The sequence below is a fragment of the Lampetra planeri genome, chromosome 24, assembly GCF_965212315.1.
Source record: "Lampetra planeri chromosome 24, kcLamPlan1.2.h2, whole genome shotgun sequence".
Lineage (NCBI taxonomy): Eukaryota > Metazoa > Chordata > Hyperoartia > Petromyzontiformes > Petromyzontidae > Lampetra > Lampetra planeri.
The window spans coordinates 3,653,096-3,668,542 of NC_136130.1; the positions used below are offsets into that span (position 1 = coordinate 3,653,096).

Consider the following 15,447-nt stretch of genomic DNA (forward strand, 5'->3'; position numbering starts at 1 on the left):
CTCTGGGTAAGTATTTGGGTCTCTGGGTGAGTGTGTGGGTTTCTGGGTATGTGGGTCTCTGGGTATGTGGGTCTCTGGGTAAGAATATGGGTATCTGGGTATGTGAGTCTCTGGGTAAGCATGTGGGTCTCTGGCTAAGTATGTGGGTCTCTGGGTAAGTATGTGGGTCTCTGGGTATGTGGGTTTCTGGGTATGTGGGTCTCTGGGTAAATATGTGGGTCTCTGGGTATGTGGGTCTTTGGGTAAGTGTGTGGGTCTCTGGGTAAGTATGTGGGTCTCTGGCTAAGTATGTGGGTCTCTGGGTAAGCATATGGGTCCCTATGCAGGTCTGTGGGTCTATATGTGAGTATGTAGGTTCCTATTAAAAGCCTTTCACCCGTGGCACACAAAGCCACGGGAAGGGGAGACAAGACAGACTGAGAGGGCACGCTGCTCAAGACGGGCAAGCGGGAAGGAAGACGGAGTGCCGAGCGGGGATGGGAGCAGTAGGGGGAGTGACCCGGTCAAGATGTCGTGGATGAAAGGGTGATGATGAGTGGGCAGGGAAGACAGGGAGAAGAGAGAAAGACGGAGCGAGTGGGAGTTGCGTGGAGCAGCGTCTGTTTTCAAAGGGGGCGGGGAGAGGGAAGGATTCAGAGTGGGGGTGGCATCACACAGAAGTCGCGTGGCATACAGGAGACTTGAGCTTCTGTAAACATACCGGTGTGTAGGTTCTGTGAGTCGCTTAACTTCGTGGGTTTCCAAGTAAGTCTCAGGAGCAGTGGTGCAGCGATTAAGCACACCGCGATACGCACACGGCCACCCGAGTTTGAATCCAAGCCACGGCTGACATGAGTGGCGAGTTGCGTCTGCGTCAGTGCTGGGTCCAGCTCCACCTCGCCAACTTGCGATGATCAGCGCGGTTGAAGTACGGGCAGGCAACCCCTGTGTGTGAATCCTTCCAACCAGCGGTGGGTTCATGACAAAGGGCTCTAAGAGCAGCGGTCCCCAACTTTTTTGGCACCAGGCAACGGTTTCGTGGAAGACAAATTTTTTCACGGACCGGTGGTGGGCGCGGGGGTTCATCATTGGCTCTCGCCCCCTTTTCAAAGAAGCTCTCCAGCGACGTTTGTTTTTTACTCATTTTGGCTGCTAGGGGTTAGAGCTTGTGGGCTTACCAAAAACCGTGACTGAGACTAGTGCGCAGTGCGGGAAAGAGGCGCGGACGGAAGTGGTGAATAATCAAATAATGGGGGCGGCCCACGCGCGGACTCACCGCCCTCTCCTCCTGCTCCTGTGCGGCCCGGTTCCTAACAGGCCACGGGCCGGTACCGGTCCGCGGGCCGGGGGTTGGGAACCCCTGCTCTAAGGGATGAACGATGAAGCCGGATCAAGCAGGCCAAGAGGTCTTCGTAGTCAAGGCCGTTGACGCCACCACGCCTCGCCGTCGCTTCCTTCCTTCTGCCGGATGCCAGCCCACGACTTGAACACAATCGACTCCTGACCGCCAAGCTCTGCCCTTGCAGCTCTTTCCTCACCACCAGTCTGTCTTCAGCTCTTCGCCTTTGTTCAAGTCACGATATCCTTCTGGACCCTCCGTGACAGTTTCCGTGAATGTCGCAGTCTGTCCTGAGGTCTTCCCCTCGTATGCCGAACCCTTGGTTGTCACCCCAGTGCCCGTCTCGGCCACCTGCCCTCCTCCACCCTGCCCCGTTATTTGTAAAGTGTGGGTTATTCACATCCCTTCCAAGACGTCTAGCCAACATTGGAAGAAGAGGCCAAATCCATATGCAGAAGGGGCCCTTTAAATCCACACCATCCCCCCGGTTGAGTTCTCTTCCGCGAGCAGTGGTCGCGAGAAGGCGATTGCAGGGCCGCGCCTTTATCTTTCACACGATGGCCCGCGCGACCGTGATTGCCCCCCCCTCGCCCCTCCCCCCCCCCGATCTTTGGAGTGCGTTGGTTCCATGGGGCGGCGCAGACAGCGGGACGTAGGTACAAGAAGACTCCAACCTCGGCGTGATCGACTCCATCGACGTTCGTTCCGTCTCCCCCCCCACTCCTCCCTCTCTCGCGTGCGGCGGCGGTGCAGCGGTGCTATAAAGCCAGTGACCCGAGTTTGATTCCCGCTCACGGCCATCATCAGTGACGATTATTATTTGAACCGGTCCTGGGCCTCCCCTAGGTCGACTCCGCCTCAAATGAGTACCCGGTGCGGTGTGTAAACATCGCCACCGGGGGAGACAAAGGCGGCCAGGCGTGGTGTTGGCCAACCGCAGCCTCGTGCGCCGTGCCAGCCTTCATAGGCGCTCGCTAACAACACTTGCCCTAAACACTCTTTAGACTATACGGGGGATCTTTGTCTTTGTGTGTGTGCTCGCGCGCGCGCGTCACAGGACGAGGCTGCCCGGCAAGCACGTGTTCTACTACCGCAGCCCCGAGCACCGCGGGCGCTACGTGGTGTCGTTCGCCTTCTGCTTCGACCGCGAGGAGGACGAGTATCAGTTCGCCTACTGCTTCCCGTACACCTACTCGCAGCTGCAGCGCTACCTCGACGCTCTGCAGGCCCGGGGCCTCGACTACGTGCACCGGGAGCTGCTCGGCCTCAGCGTGGTGAGAATCTACTCGGAAATCAGAGTCGGTTGATAGATTCGTGTCTGCTTTGGAAACCCCATCTCTTTAAAGTGACCTTCCCTCTTTGGATTGGTCGGTTGCTTTTCATGCATTGCGCATCGGGATCCTGGGATCGAATGCGCATTACAAATTTGTATTATTATTATTAGAAGCGGGGGGGACATTGTCGTCAGCTTCATCGGCGGCTTTATCATCAGCCTTTATCTGCTCATCATCATCACGATGCTTGGGCAGATAGGTTGCCCACTGCACATTTCGTCATTTGTTTCCACTTTCCTCTGTCTATTAAACTAAATAATTTAAAACTAAATTATTATTGTTATTTTACCAGATAAGTCCTACTGAGCAATGAAGATCTTTTAGAGAAGCGACCTGGCCACAAATGATAGCCCAACGAAATGGCTCAGCGTGTTGAAATCTAAAGCAGCAAAATACTCTAAATGCGTGATGTTAATTCTAAATGTGGAGGCAAAATCCGCAACAACCGGAGAAAAATCCACGCGATCACGAAGAAAGAGACACCGCAAACTCCAAATATACAGCAGGCGTGTGGGTCGAGATCGAACCCACCGACCTCCTGTATACCACGCGAGGAAGTTAGCATCTCCTAGCCACCGTGGCGCCAAAATTGAGCGGTGACGCAAGTTTGCAGTAGCACCGTTGTAGCGGTTTGGAGAAAACGTACGCCAGCAGCACGGGAGTTTGACGGTACTAAATGCTAGATGACCGATGTGAGCAACCACCACCACCCAGTGGCATCCCACGGCCTTCTCCACTAGAGATCAGGGGGCAGCGATGGGGCAGTGGTTATCACGATGGCCGATGAATCTGGCCACCTGAGTTCCATTCCTGGCCACGGTTAACACACGTGGTGAGTGATATCCATCCTCTTGACCAATCCTGGTGAAATATGTCCAAACAACCCCCGTATCGGACGCGGTGTGGGAAAGTGGATTGACACGTTATTCACGAACCGCGTTATGATGCCATTATTGTAATGTGTTCTTTACCCCTCATGTGGAAGTACGGTTCACGTTCAATGCAGCCCTGTCGTCGGGTCAGCGAGCACAGTGGGCTGTGGTCAGTCGTGAGTAGGGGCTCGCACGCCAGTGGCATGTGAATAAATGTGGCGCAAAGAATGGGGCATGTGAGTACTCTCGACCCTGGCCTATGATTCGCTACGGGGCCGTCCATAAATGACGTCACGTACCTATGAGGGGGGGGGGGGGTCAGACATTTGTGACGATGTGTGACGAGTGGGGGTTGAGAAATTTGACGTCGCATCGAAATGCGCAACTTGAAATAAATAGACAACACGTTATACTTAATTAAATATACTTTTTTATTAACAGGTCCCTGCGGGGTGGGCTGGTAGGAACGAATAACCAAAGAATATAAACATAATGTATTATTACACTTGTTTAGCCAGGAAAGCCTCACTGAGTGTAAAGGTTTCTGTAGGGTCCTGCCAAGTGTTTGCAGTAGGGGGCGATGTTGATACACCTAATCGGACGATACGAAGGGAGAGTTTGAGGCCTAGTTCTAGGCTTTAGGCCTAGCTGTAGGCTTTATGCCGCTGTGAGTTAATTTTTAATTTAAATGTTTTAATTCTTAATGTAAAAGCTTTAAATTTAAATGTTTCTATTTAAAAACATCAGCGAATGTAACATTGTTAAACATTAACTCCCTTTCACACACGCGGGGGTACGATACGAAGGGAGAGTTTGAGGCCTAGTTCTAGGCTTTAGGCCTAGCTGTAGGCTTTAGGCCGCTGTGAGTTAATTTTTAATTTAAATGTTTTAATTAAAAGCTATCTGAGGGAATTATAAGGGAATGTTACACCTGTTTAGCCAGGAAAGCCTCACTGAGTCTAAAGGTTTCTGTAGGGTCCTGCCAAGTGTTTGCAGTAGGGGGCGATGTTGCTACACCTAATCGGACATCGGACGGACGGACGATATAATCTATTGTAGGCTGGTTCACTTCGTTCCTACCAGTATAAATATTTTCTCCTACAACATCAGAGTGCAACGGTACATTAAATACGCGTAACAATGACAATAGTTTAAAGAGATTTGAAGCATGTTTTATTTTTTTTTTGGGGGGGGGGGGGCAGAGTTTTGTAACGTCATATTTGAAGGGGGGGTCTGACTTTTTGTGACGCCGTGTGACGATGGGGGGGGGGGGGGTCATAAATCGTCCAAAATCGCGTGACGTCATTTATGGACGGCCCCTATGGAGGATGCACCAACCACGAGAATCATTGTCTAATCTCGATGTTAAGCTTTCATGACTGCAGGAATCCATACTCTTTGGTTCTTTCGGTAAAGTCACGTAGAAAAATAATTGTTTAGTTTCATAGAGCGTCGTTCATGCAAATCGGATCTCGTGATAGGCTGCGTATCAACAGACCAGCTGGAGGGCAGCCAAGCAGGCAGTGAGTCGGCACCAACAATGACCCAAGCTCTGCAGTCCTCTGTATATATGAAAACGTTTTCATCCAAGCGCTTGTACATGTGGGGTAGTAAACCGGAGCACCCGGAGTAAACCAGAGCGCGTGCGAGGGGGCGACGCTCGATCCCCGTACAGGAGGGACAGATGACGTTGGTTGCTGCCCTGCCTCCCGGCAAGCCAGGGTACGGCGCTTCCTTGGCAGCCCGCAGCACCGGGGAGTTTCACACCATTCACGCTCTCCACCAAACCCTCAACGTACTCAAGCCGTCAGATTTAGTTACGCGGCAACTTCCAGTCGGGAATTCGTCAAATTGCACCGTGCGATGGCTGCAAAAAACGCTGTAGAACGGCGGAAGGGAAGCGCTGCTGTGTTATGTGCTACACCTTTTTTTTTACATTTCAAATCTATGATGATGAAAATAGTAATAATAGTTATTCACAGTTCTTTGTCAAATTCATTAGTACGTGTTTTGCTACATGTGAGTCAACTGACAGCTTTGGACAGTCTTGCGAACGAGACATTCCATCTCAAGGGATTATCCGGTGTGAAATACTCTAATTTATCAGGAAGCTACTGGAGCTTTGCACTTTTAAATCTAAATCGAAACGCATTTCTGTAGAACTGCTTTTCGTGTTCGGTTTTGTTGTCCTTCCCCCGCACCTCTGATGAGCACAGTTGGCAAGGTCTGATGTAAAAGAAGTTCAACGTACATGCATATATAATTAACTAATACATCGATCAGATCAATCAGTGCGACCATAGACAAATAATGTTGTCTTTTTTAAATTCAAATAAAACTCACGTTGCATTGTAAATTCATCATCATGATTCATGAGCAGATAGCCCGTGGGTATCCACTACACATGTCGTCATTTGTTGTCGATTCCTTTCCATTTTTCCGAACACCAACAACAACAACAAAACACTTTCAATGTTCGTAAATTAGTCGAACAATTTCCCGAGGTTTTCTCCCTGCAAATGCAACATGCGCGGGATCGGGGCACCGTACATCACCGGAATAACTCCACCCTCGATGTCAGAGTGGCAGCAACTCCCATCGGCATCGCCGCGGGAGTCCGGCGGCGTTCAGTGGGTGTCACGGTGTGTGTGGCACGGTGGGTGTGGCACGGTGGGTGGCATAGTGGGTGGCACGGTGGGTGGTATGGTGTGTCGCGCGGTGTGTGTGTCACGGTGTGTGGCATGGTGTGTGTGGCACGGTGTGTGTGACACGGTGTGTGTGACACGGTGGGTGGCACGGTGGGTGGCACGGTGGGTGGAATGGTGTGTGTGGCACGGTGTGTGTTATGGTGTGTGTCACGGTGTGTGACACGGTGGGTGGCACGGGGAGAGCGGGGGGGGGGGGGCTGGTGCAGGGTGGGAGTGGAGCAGGGGGGGGGGCAGCACGAATGCCGACGCGTTTAATTTCTGCCGCCCTTACAAAGCGCGACCGACTTTAATGCTTTCCCTATTATTTATTTATTACGATTATTATTATTATTATTCGCCTTTTGCCTCTCAACCTTTTCCGCCTGCACGTCATTATGCAGATGCTCGGCCATCGGTTTCTACCGGGGCTGCGAGTTGTGTGGCATTTCGCTGCCCAGATTGATGGCTGATAGCTTGACTGTAACATTTCCCTTACCAGCAACAAAAGAGCCAAGAGCCATCAATACCCCCCCCTTCCACCCCCCTCCATCCTCCACCCCTCCCTTCCCCAGCCCGTGACCACGTATTGATGTATACGTATGCATGTTCAACTTCTTTCACACCGTACATAGCCAACCGTGCTACTCGGAGGTGCGAATGTGTGCTCGTTAGGAGATCGCTTATTCTATTCTGCTGCCCCCACAGTCTGCAACACCGCCACCCTCCCCCCGGGTCACGTGACTCCCTGTTTTCACTGCCGTGTCAGAGCACTGAGATGGAATCGCTGAAGTCTGTTCTATCTGGGAGGATCAGCCACGTGTGGTCCGGCCGGATTCTCAAGCGGAGTGAGTTGTTGGCATCAGCTGCCCACTCACCGACGATTTAGTTTGTTGTCTTTTCCACCCCGCACATTCGATTAGCACGGTTGGCTACGTACGGTGCGAACGAAGTTCAACATACATAAAGTTTGCGCACGCAAGAATAATTAGTTTTTTACTCCAGCTGTCGATCATGCATATAGTAATGACATGCATTGCCTAGTGTGGATAAGTGGCCTTATTCAATGACTGTCGAATAGCATAAGCCAGTATTAGCAATTCCACAATTAAACAACTGTACCCATTTTTTCGTCCATAAGTGAAATGAAACGAATCAATGTTTAATGATGTCCAGCCCTTTGTCAATCTACTGCTGCCTACGCTGGTAGTGTCAGTTGTGGTGGTTGTTTGACCATACTTCACCATGCTGGTCAGCGCAGGTTGATGAGGGAGAGGAGGCCCCAAAAATGGTTCAGATAAAACGCCCCACTGATGGTGGTCATGGACTGCGAATATATGCTTCCTGCTGCACCTATTTGGATTCCATCCTTTTATTACTTTAAATCAAGAGAGAAGTGCAACACCTCTGTATGCCCCCGCCTGTCCCTCTTTATGCCCCACCCGCTAACTCCTTAGGGCGCTCCCCTTCCAAAATTAGGACTCTCAATTGCCTCCTTCTCTCTTTTGGCTCGCGCCTTTCCTTTTAAGGACCGCCCCTTCTTCATAGTCCCCGCCTCTTCCTGTGTATGCCCCTCCCCCCCGCCGCAAGACATGCAGGGTTGGGCTGGTTTGTGCAGTGGTGGGGTGGACGTTGCATCCAGAAATTGGCATTGGGGTTGGTGGGGACAGCAGGGGGGTAGGGATAAATTGTTAACACGAAAAATATAAAACATTTTATTATTTTACCAGGTAAAGGCCACTGAGTTATAAAGCTCATTTTCAAAAGCGACCTGGCAGTCACAACTCATAGCTCAGCGAAGTGGCGTATCATGACGTGTAAATGCATTGTAGCCGAATACTCTAAACGCGTGACGTTGATTCTAATTGTGGAGGGAAAAGCTGTAGGACTGAGAAAAGTCCGCCTGACCACGGGGAGAGAGACACGCAAACTCCAAATATACAGCAGCAGGCATCAGGAACCCACGACCTCCTGGATACCAGGCGAGGTAGTTAACATCCCGCCGCCATGGTGAGACAATGGGCTTCACAACAACAACCTCTTCGAGCAACATAATCATGGTTATGTATATATATATTTCATCACATAGTTGTTTTTGTTATCGTGGTAGTTATTTACATTCTGCACGTGTACGCATTCATGGCTTTACATTACACAATTTCTATTTCAATCACCGTCCCCCCACCTTAGTGACTCGGAGAGCATTCACAGTCGCCGTATGAAATCGTGCGCGATGACGCTCACGCACTCGCTCGTGCTCGCTGGCAGCGTAGAAGCTCCACGCCGCTGCAAAACAAACGCTCCCGCACTTTACATGTGCGCGGCGGCGCACCCCGATTGATTTTGCTTTTTCAAATGTGCACGAAAGCCCCAAACATTTGCGCTCTCGTAGCGGCCCGTTGTTTTCTGAGCGTAAAAAAAATCGCATTACTCTCGTCTGGCGTCGGGTTCTTCTTTTTGCGGTCGAACGGAGAAGTATTATTGTGATTAAATCAGCCTTAATGACATTTTTCATTTGTCGCGAGCGTGAAATAATTTGCCACCGTGCCATCTGCTGAAATGTGTCTCCTTGACTCTCTAAATTGCTACGTTCACCCGTTAGTGTGGCCGCTGCGCTTGAAAGATAGACATTTAAAAAAATTGCTTTTCATTTCGCAAATTTACCCCCACAGTCTAACCCCCCCCCGCACTCAAGCGGGTTTAAAACGCTAATTGCAGGAGCCTGATAATTAATTGTCTGTTAAACACGGTTGCACGGTTACAGTGGTTGCAAACATATTGTCAGGTTGCAGAGAAAACAGCTCAATCCAAAGTTACAAACGCTCGCAGCAACGAGTTTGTACGTTATTAATTATGAATTGGAGCACGGGGTGTTTTTTTTTTCTCGATCGCGCTGTGGAGCTCGCTGACGGACGTGTTCTCGGGTTGTTGCCGCGTGGTGTTCGGGGCGATGTGCGTGCGTACGTTGAACTTCTTTCGCACCGTACGTAGCCAACCGTGCCGAACCTCCTAGGCCGTGGAGCGGAACGTCGGATGTAAGGCAACCTCCGCTCACCTCATAAATCGGTAGGTTAAGGTGAAGATAAAGGTGCAGTTCTAGATTTGAAGCTTTCGTGACTGCAAGGATTCATATTCTTAGGTGTTTTCGGTAAAGTCACGTAGGTAAAAAAATAAAATTAAAATTGATAAAATAAAAATTAAAAAAAATCACGACGTTTCGGAGGCAACACAAGCTTCCGTCTTCAGGTGGAACCGTCACAGCACGTTTGCTGTATCAAGTAAAAAAAAAAGCGTGCTGTGACGGTTCCACCTGAAGACGGAAGCTTGTGTTGCCTCCGAAACGTCGTGATTTGTATTTTACTTTTATTTTACTTTATTAATTTTAATTAAAAAAATTTCCTACGTGACTTTACCGAAAAAACCTAAGAATATAAAGGTGCAGCTCGGCCGATACCGGCGGCAAGGCCTTCAATAGAGGCAGCTCTCAAAGAGCCGCTCTAATCCCTGCTGGCCCGACAACTTTTGAAGAGGTGGAAGTACCCACATTTTGCCCCACCGCCACACGCGGACTGCCGGTCGGCTAACCGGGGTGGAACCCATTTTAACCGCTGGGTGGAGGAACAGAAGCGGGAGGAGTTTGAGAAACCGGCCTCATTGTTTCAAAAGGCTGTACCAGGACTGCCCACTGAGATATGTAGCTCTTTTTCAGAAGCGACTTGGCCACAAATGACAGCTCAACGAAGTGGCTTATCGTGTCGAAATTTATAGCAGCCAAATACTCTAAACACATGTTTCTAAGTGTAGAGGGAAAAACCGGAGGACCCAGAGAAAAATCCACGTCACCACGAGGAGAGAGACACGCAAACTCCAAATATACAGCAGGCGTCAGGCTCGGGATGAAATCCACGACCTCCTGCACACCAGGCGAGGGAGTTAACATCTCGCCACCGTGTCGCCCATAGACATCACATCAAGGCAGCATCCCTCTAACGTGGTACCAATTTTTATTGCCCACAGGTGAATGATGATGGTCGGAATCGAACCCTCGACTGAGAATTAAACTCACAATAGATTTCCAGTCAGTGCCCTACCACAGTGCCTAAATGCACCTTTTCTTTAAGCAACAGAACACACGGAAAATATTGTACAATTTTGAAATGACCGTTCCCGAGTAAATTATCCGTGTTTTTTTTCTGGTGCAACCGAGATATTGTATTGGACCCGAATTTCAGCGCAAGGAAATTGAACGGAAATTGGCAGCGCTGGCTGAAGGAAATATCAGAATCATCGTGCACTTAAAGCACACGGCACAAAATTGTCACCAGCTGTTTCCTCAAAAGACAAAGTGGAGGGGGGAAGGATGAGGAGGAGGGGGAAGAGCAGGCGCAGAAGGGAGGAGGAGGAGGTGGAGGAGAGAGAACCAAAAATAAATTAGAAAAAAACAATCAATTTTGTCTGTTAGCATGGGCACGGCTCAGGGAAGCGCTGGTTTGAAGTTGAAGCTGATAAGTGCGTTGGTGAGCGCACGGGCTGCCAGAACCATTATGCTTTCACACGAGATCAGAGAGGGCTTAGGTACAGATTGTGACTCCGGTCCCATGTGCTTTTATGCCCTTTAAATTCTCTTGGGACAAGAGCAGTGGAGTTTTTTGGAAAGGCCACGTGGCGGGGGGCTTTGATGTAGCCGTTTTTGAGTATCGATTTGGCCGGATAAAGTCCGCCCTTTCTCCTGCGCTCGCAACCCTGGCCGTATTAAATCCCCTCCAGAGGCACTTTCCACTTCATCCTCAAAACAAACTGGTCCAGAATTAGCGTGCGGCTTTCAACGAATGTCCTCTCTTCTCTTTTTTGTACGAGGAGAGCAGCAGGTCGCCCTTCCGGGAAATCCAGGGACTTGCCGCCACCATGCATCGGCCTGAGCTTTATTATTATTATGACTGTCATAACCTCGCAAAGCGTTCCAGGCGCTGCCGATGGTGAAGGAAGCCTCGCTACTAAATCAAACGAAATGCGCCCGACCTGTCGGATCTCGGAAGCTAAGCAGACGTTGAACCTGAATGGGCGACCGCCGTGCGACAACAGGTGTCATGGGCTGCGGGGCTAAGTTGTTGGCAGCGTGGCAGTATCCATCGTTGTCCTGTACTGTGGCTCCCACGTCTTTCCTCCCCGCCCTTCACCAACGTGCGTTAACCAGCGTGGTGAAGTGTGGCCGTGTAGACTGCCCCGCGTGGGCTTTGGCCCTCATCCCCCGCACCTCCGATTAGCACGGTTGGCTACGTACGGCGGGAAACAAGTTCAACATACTGTACATACATGCGTACATCCATCAGTGGGCTTGATAAAAGGTCTGTGTATGTGATGAGTTTGTTGCAGCACCACGGAAACTTTTTTTAAACTTTGAACTCTCCAGCCACTCTGGAAAGTGTCGTTTGACAATAGGGCCACCCACCACTGCCCGTGGCCTCGTTTAATCCGGCCCTGGGGTGTCACCCAAACCTCGCCGTTACAAAAGGGCCCTCTGCGGCATTGGAGCTAAATGGAACGAAGTGAATTCCTTTCTCGCCGTCGTACGAAACGGTGCAATTGACTGCGTTGGTCGGCACGTGGGTTTCCGACAGTCTTTCTGTTCAGACAGTCGTTGGGCACAAGGAGGGGCCCTGCCAATCTAGGCAAATCCTGCGAATCGAAGAAAACAGTTCTCCTCTCATTCATCAGGACCTCAATAACGCCCCTCGTTATCGCTCGAAGTCACTCAAACTCTCGTGGACCCACGTGCTCAACCTTAAACAATGAGAGTTCAACCCCCATGAAGCCTGGAGAGGTCAATGTAGTCCAAAAGAACTCACAAACAAGCACCTTGTGAAAGACCCAATGCAGACGATGCCCTGGGGATTGATCTTCCACGTAGCTCCATGGTCCGCCCTAAACCGCATCCACTGCACAAACCGTGGCAGTAGATGCGGATAGCTGATGATGCACACGTGGAAAATTAAAAACTCTCCGGCAGTGTGCGACTGTCCAGAACAGAACCGCAGTTCAACGTATAACGACGCAATGACCCCCTATTCACAAATACGGAGACATCACGGCGATGATACACTCGGCTGCTCCTGACACCGGTATCTGGGCCTGACCACCAGAATGTGACATTGCAGTTGGTTGCTTTGCATCTACATCAGCCAATAGCGCTCCCCTGAATGCATCTCTATCATTTATATAATCTCTCACTTTTATATATCTATCGTTCAAATATCTCTATTTTTAATACGTATCTGTCCTATCTCTATATTGTCTGCATCTTTTGAATACAGGTATATCTTACTCCTATATCTCTGTCCTGAATATATCCCTCTGCGATCTCCCTCTTACATGCATCTCATGAATACAGGCAACATCTCCCTCCGAAATTGCTAAACACATCTCTCGTCTCTGTGTGTCTATATCGCTCTCTCTCTCTGTCATCTGCATTGCTCTTCACTCATTTCACCACGTTTTCTTCATTCCTTGTAATATTTCACGTGCTTAAATGTAACACATGTACATCATATGCAATGTGGGTTATACCGGGGGGTGTATAATATAATCTAGGGTTATATTTGTTATGCCAGTTCAACTCTGCTAGCGTTTTGGTCATTTTGGCCACAAATTAAATATGTATGAATATCCCTGCTCTGTACTATATATGTATATAACATATGGCACAAACACCGCTCACTCATTCGTGTTTTCATTCTGCAAGTCACGTGCAACGTCAGCGTAGGGAATTCAACAATCCCCCGGCGCTGGAGCAAATCACAGTTGTGACATCGAGGAAATTGCACGGCGCCAATCTGACTAACTTTGTAGCAGTTTGTTAAGAATAACAACAGCGAATGTCCTCGTTATATATACAAAGCATCGCATATGCGAATTGCATCCCCCATATCGCTGAGGAAGCACCAACAAGCTGAGGCAAGCAAGGCGGTGAGCTGATGCCAACATTTATCCAATCTCTGCAGTCCTCCATATATTAAGATGTTGTATAATAATATCAACTCGTAACGTGCACAGTATTCGCTCACTCTCAAAGAGAAGACAGTGACCACGAGGTTTCGAGTAGCCAAGTTCAAAGGTCAGCCACGCCGTGCGCCAGCATTTACAACAGTTGCCCAAGCTCCGAAGTCCTCTATGCATTAAGATGTTTTCACTCTTTGCTTCTTTCGGTGAAGTCAAGTAGAAAGAAAATTAATTAAATAATCTTTCTTTCTACGTGACTTTACCGAAAGACACAAATAATTCCTGCAGTCACGAAAGCTTCAAATCGAGATGTTTTCAGCCAATTGCACGAGTATCCATACTTGTGGGTAGGAAACTAGAGCGCCCCGAGTGTAAGCCCACGGGTACGAGGGGGCAACGCCCTGTCCCCATTACAGAGGGCAACAGGCGAAGTCACATTACAGAGGGCGTCAGGCGAAGTCCACTTGACAGAGGGCGTCAGGCGAAGTCCACATTACAGAGGGCATCAGGCGAAGTCCACATTCGGGGAATGACATCTCCTCGACATCAGTATTTGTGCAGTGATTCACCAACCCACGACCCCCACCACTCCCATCAGTGCTCGATTACTGGCGTGCATGGGGCCACCACTGCCCGGCTGTTAGGCATTTATTTATTAATGTATCATTTCTGGCAGCCTCCAAGTAAGCCATATGTGCACTTGGTCTAATAACATGCACAGCACATGCCCTGGAGAGGTCCATTGATTTTCTTTCATTTAAATTTTTCGTCCAGCCATCAAAACGGATGTCTAAATGAGACCTCGCGCATATCGTGGTGACAAGACGCTCTCCCGCCGATGGATTTCGTGCCTTCTCGTGTTGACGATGTCTTGCACCAACGGGGCGTTCACAGCTTTGAGATATTGTCAAATGAAAAAAAAAGAGTCATTCTGAATTTTTTTGTTACAATTTTTTTTTGGCTCAAAACTCAAAAAATGTCTTGACCGAAATCTAATTTGTGAATTTTGCCAACAACAAAAAATATCTGGGAAGAAGTTGGTGGAAAAAAAAAGTGACATACTTGTTTCTAATTTCGAAGCAAATCAAATCCTCAGGCGCGTGCAAAGTAATTGGCCCGAGATGTGGACGCAGCGTTGTAATTACTGCTTCAGTGTGGCGGCTTAGGAATGTTTTGACTGTGTGGATAAGAGACGTAAATACTACTCGGCTGTCTCTAATAAGCTATCATTACGGCGACACACTCCGCCGCTCCTAGATGCGGTTATCTGGGCTTGACCACCTCAATGGATTTGTAGCTGTTGCCATATACATCAGCAGCCGTACAGAATAAGAAGAAGCTGTCGTGAGCTACGGGCGGAGGCATCACCGGCCCTCACTGATCAGAGTGGTGAAATGTGGCCAATCAGCCCACCGAACACACACATTGGGGAGGCCTTCATCTAGCAGTGTATTGACAGACAATGGGTTCAAATGTTATTTTGAGATTGTTGTTTCCCTCGCTTTATGGCGGTTCGGTCTGTGCGATGTCGCACTGTGTATGCGGCTAACTAGTTGACACCAAAAATTCGCTACGTGCGGCTTGAATTTATTCATGCTGCTATGCGGTCGGACGTGGTGCGCCATTGTGTACTGTGTGTGTACTGTGTGTGTAGTCTGTGTGTGTGTACTGTGTGTGTGTTGTCTCTGTGTGTGTACTGTGTGTGTACTGTGTGTGTGTTGTCTGTGTGTGTGTACTGTGTGTGTGTACTGTGTGTGTACTGTGTGTGTAATCTGTGTGTGTAGTCTGTGTGTGTGTACTGTGTGTGTACTGTGTGTGTGTTGTCTGTGTGTGTGTACTGTGGGTGTGTACTGTGTGTGTACTATGTGTGTAATCTGTGTGTGTAGTCTGTGTGTGTACTGTGTGTGTACTGTGTGTGTAGTCTGTGTGTGTAGTCTGTGTGTGTAGTCTGTGTGTGTACTGTGTGTGTAGTCTGTGTGTGTACTGTGTGTGTACTGTGTGTGTGTGTAGTCTGTGTGTGTGTGTAGTCTGTGTGTGTGTACTGTGTGTGTACTGTGTGTGTGTAGTCTGTGTGTGTGTAGTCTGTGTGTGTGTACTGTGTGTGTACTGTGTGTGTACTGTGTGTGTGTGTAGTCTGTGTGTGTGTGTAGTCTGTGTGTGTGTACTGTGTGTGTGTAGTCTGTGTGTGTGTGTAGTCTGTGTGTGTGTACTGTGTGTGTACTGTGTGTGTAGTCTGTGTGTGT

At 49.3% G+C, this 15,447-nt stretch overlaps 1 protein-coding gene across 1 annotated transcript in view; it reads left to right on the plus strand.

Annotated features, from left to right (window-relative positions):
- Nucleotides 1–15,447, plus strand: part of AGBL4 (AGBL carboxypeptidase 4) — a 430,370-nt gene that overhangs the window by 306,401 nt on the left and 108,522 nt on the right. The window contains exon 8 of the mRNA XM_078605791.1: nt 2,376–2,592. Within this exon, the coding sequence (XP_078461917.1) occupies nt 2,376–2,592 (217 nt within the window). The remainder of the gene's footprint in view (nt 1–2,375; nt 2,593–15,447) is intronic.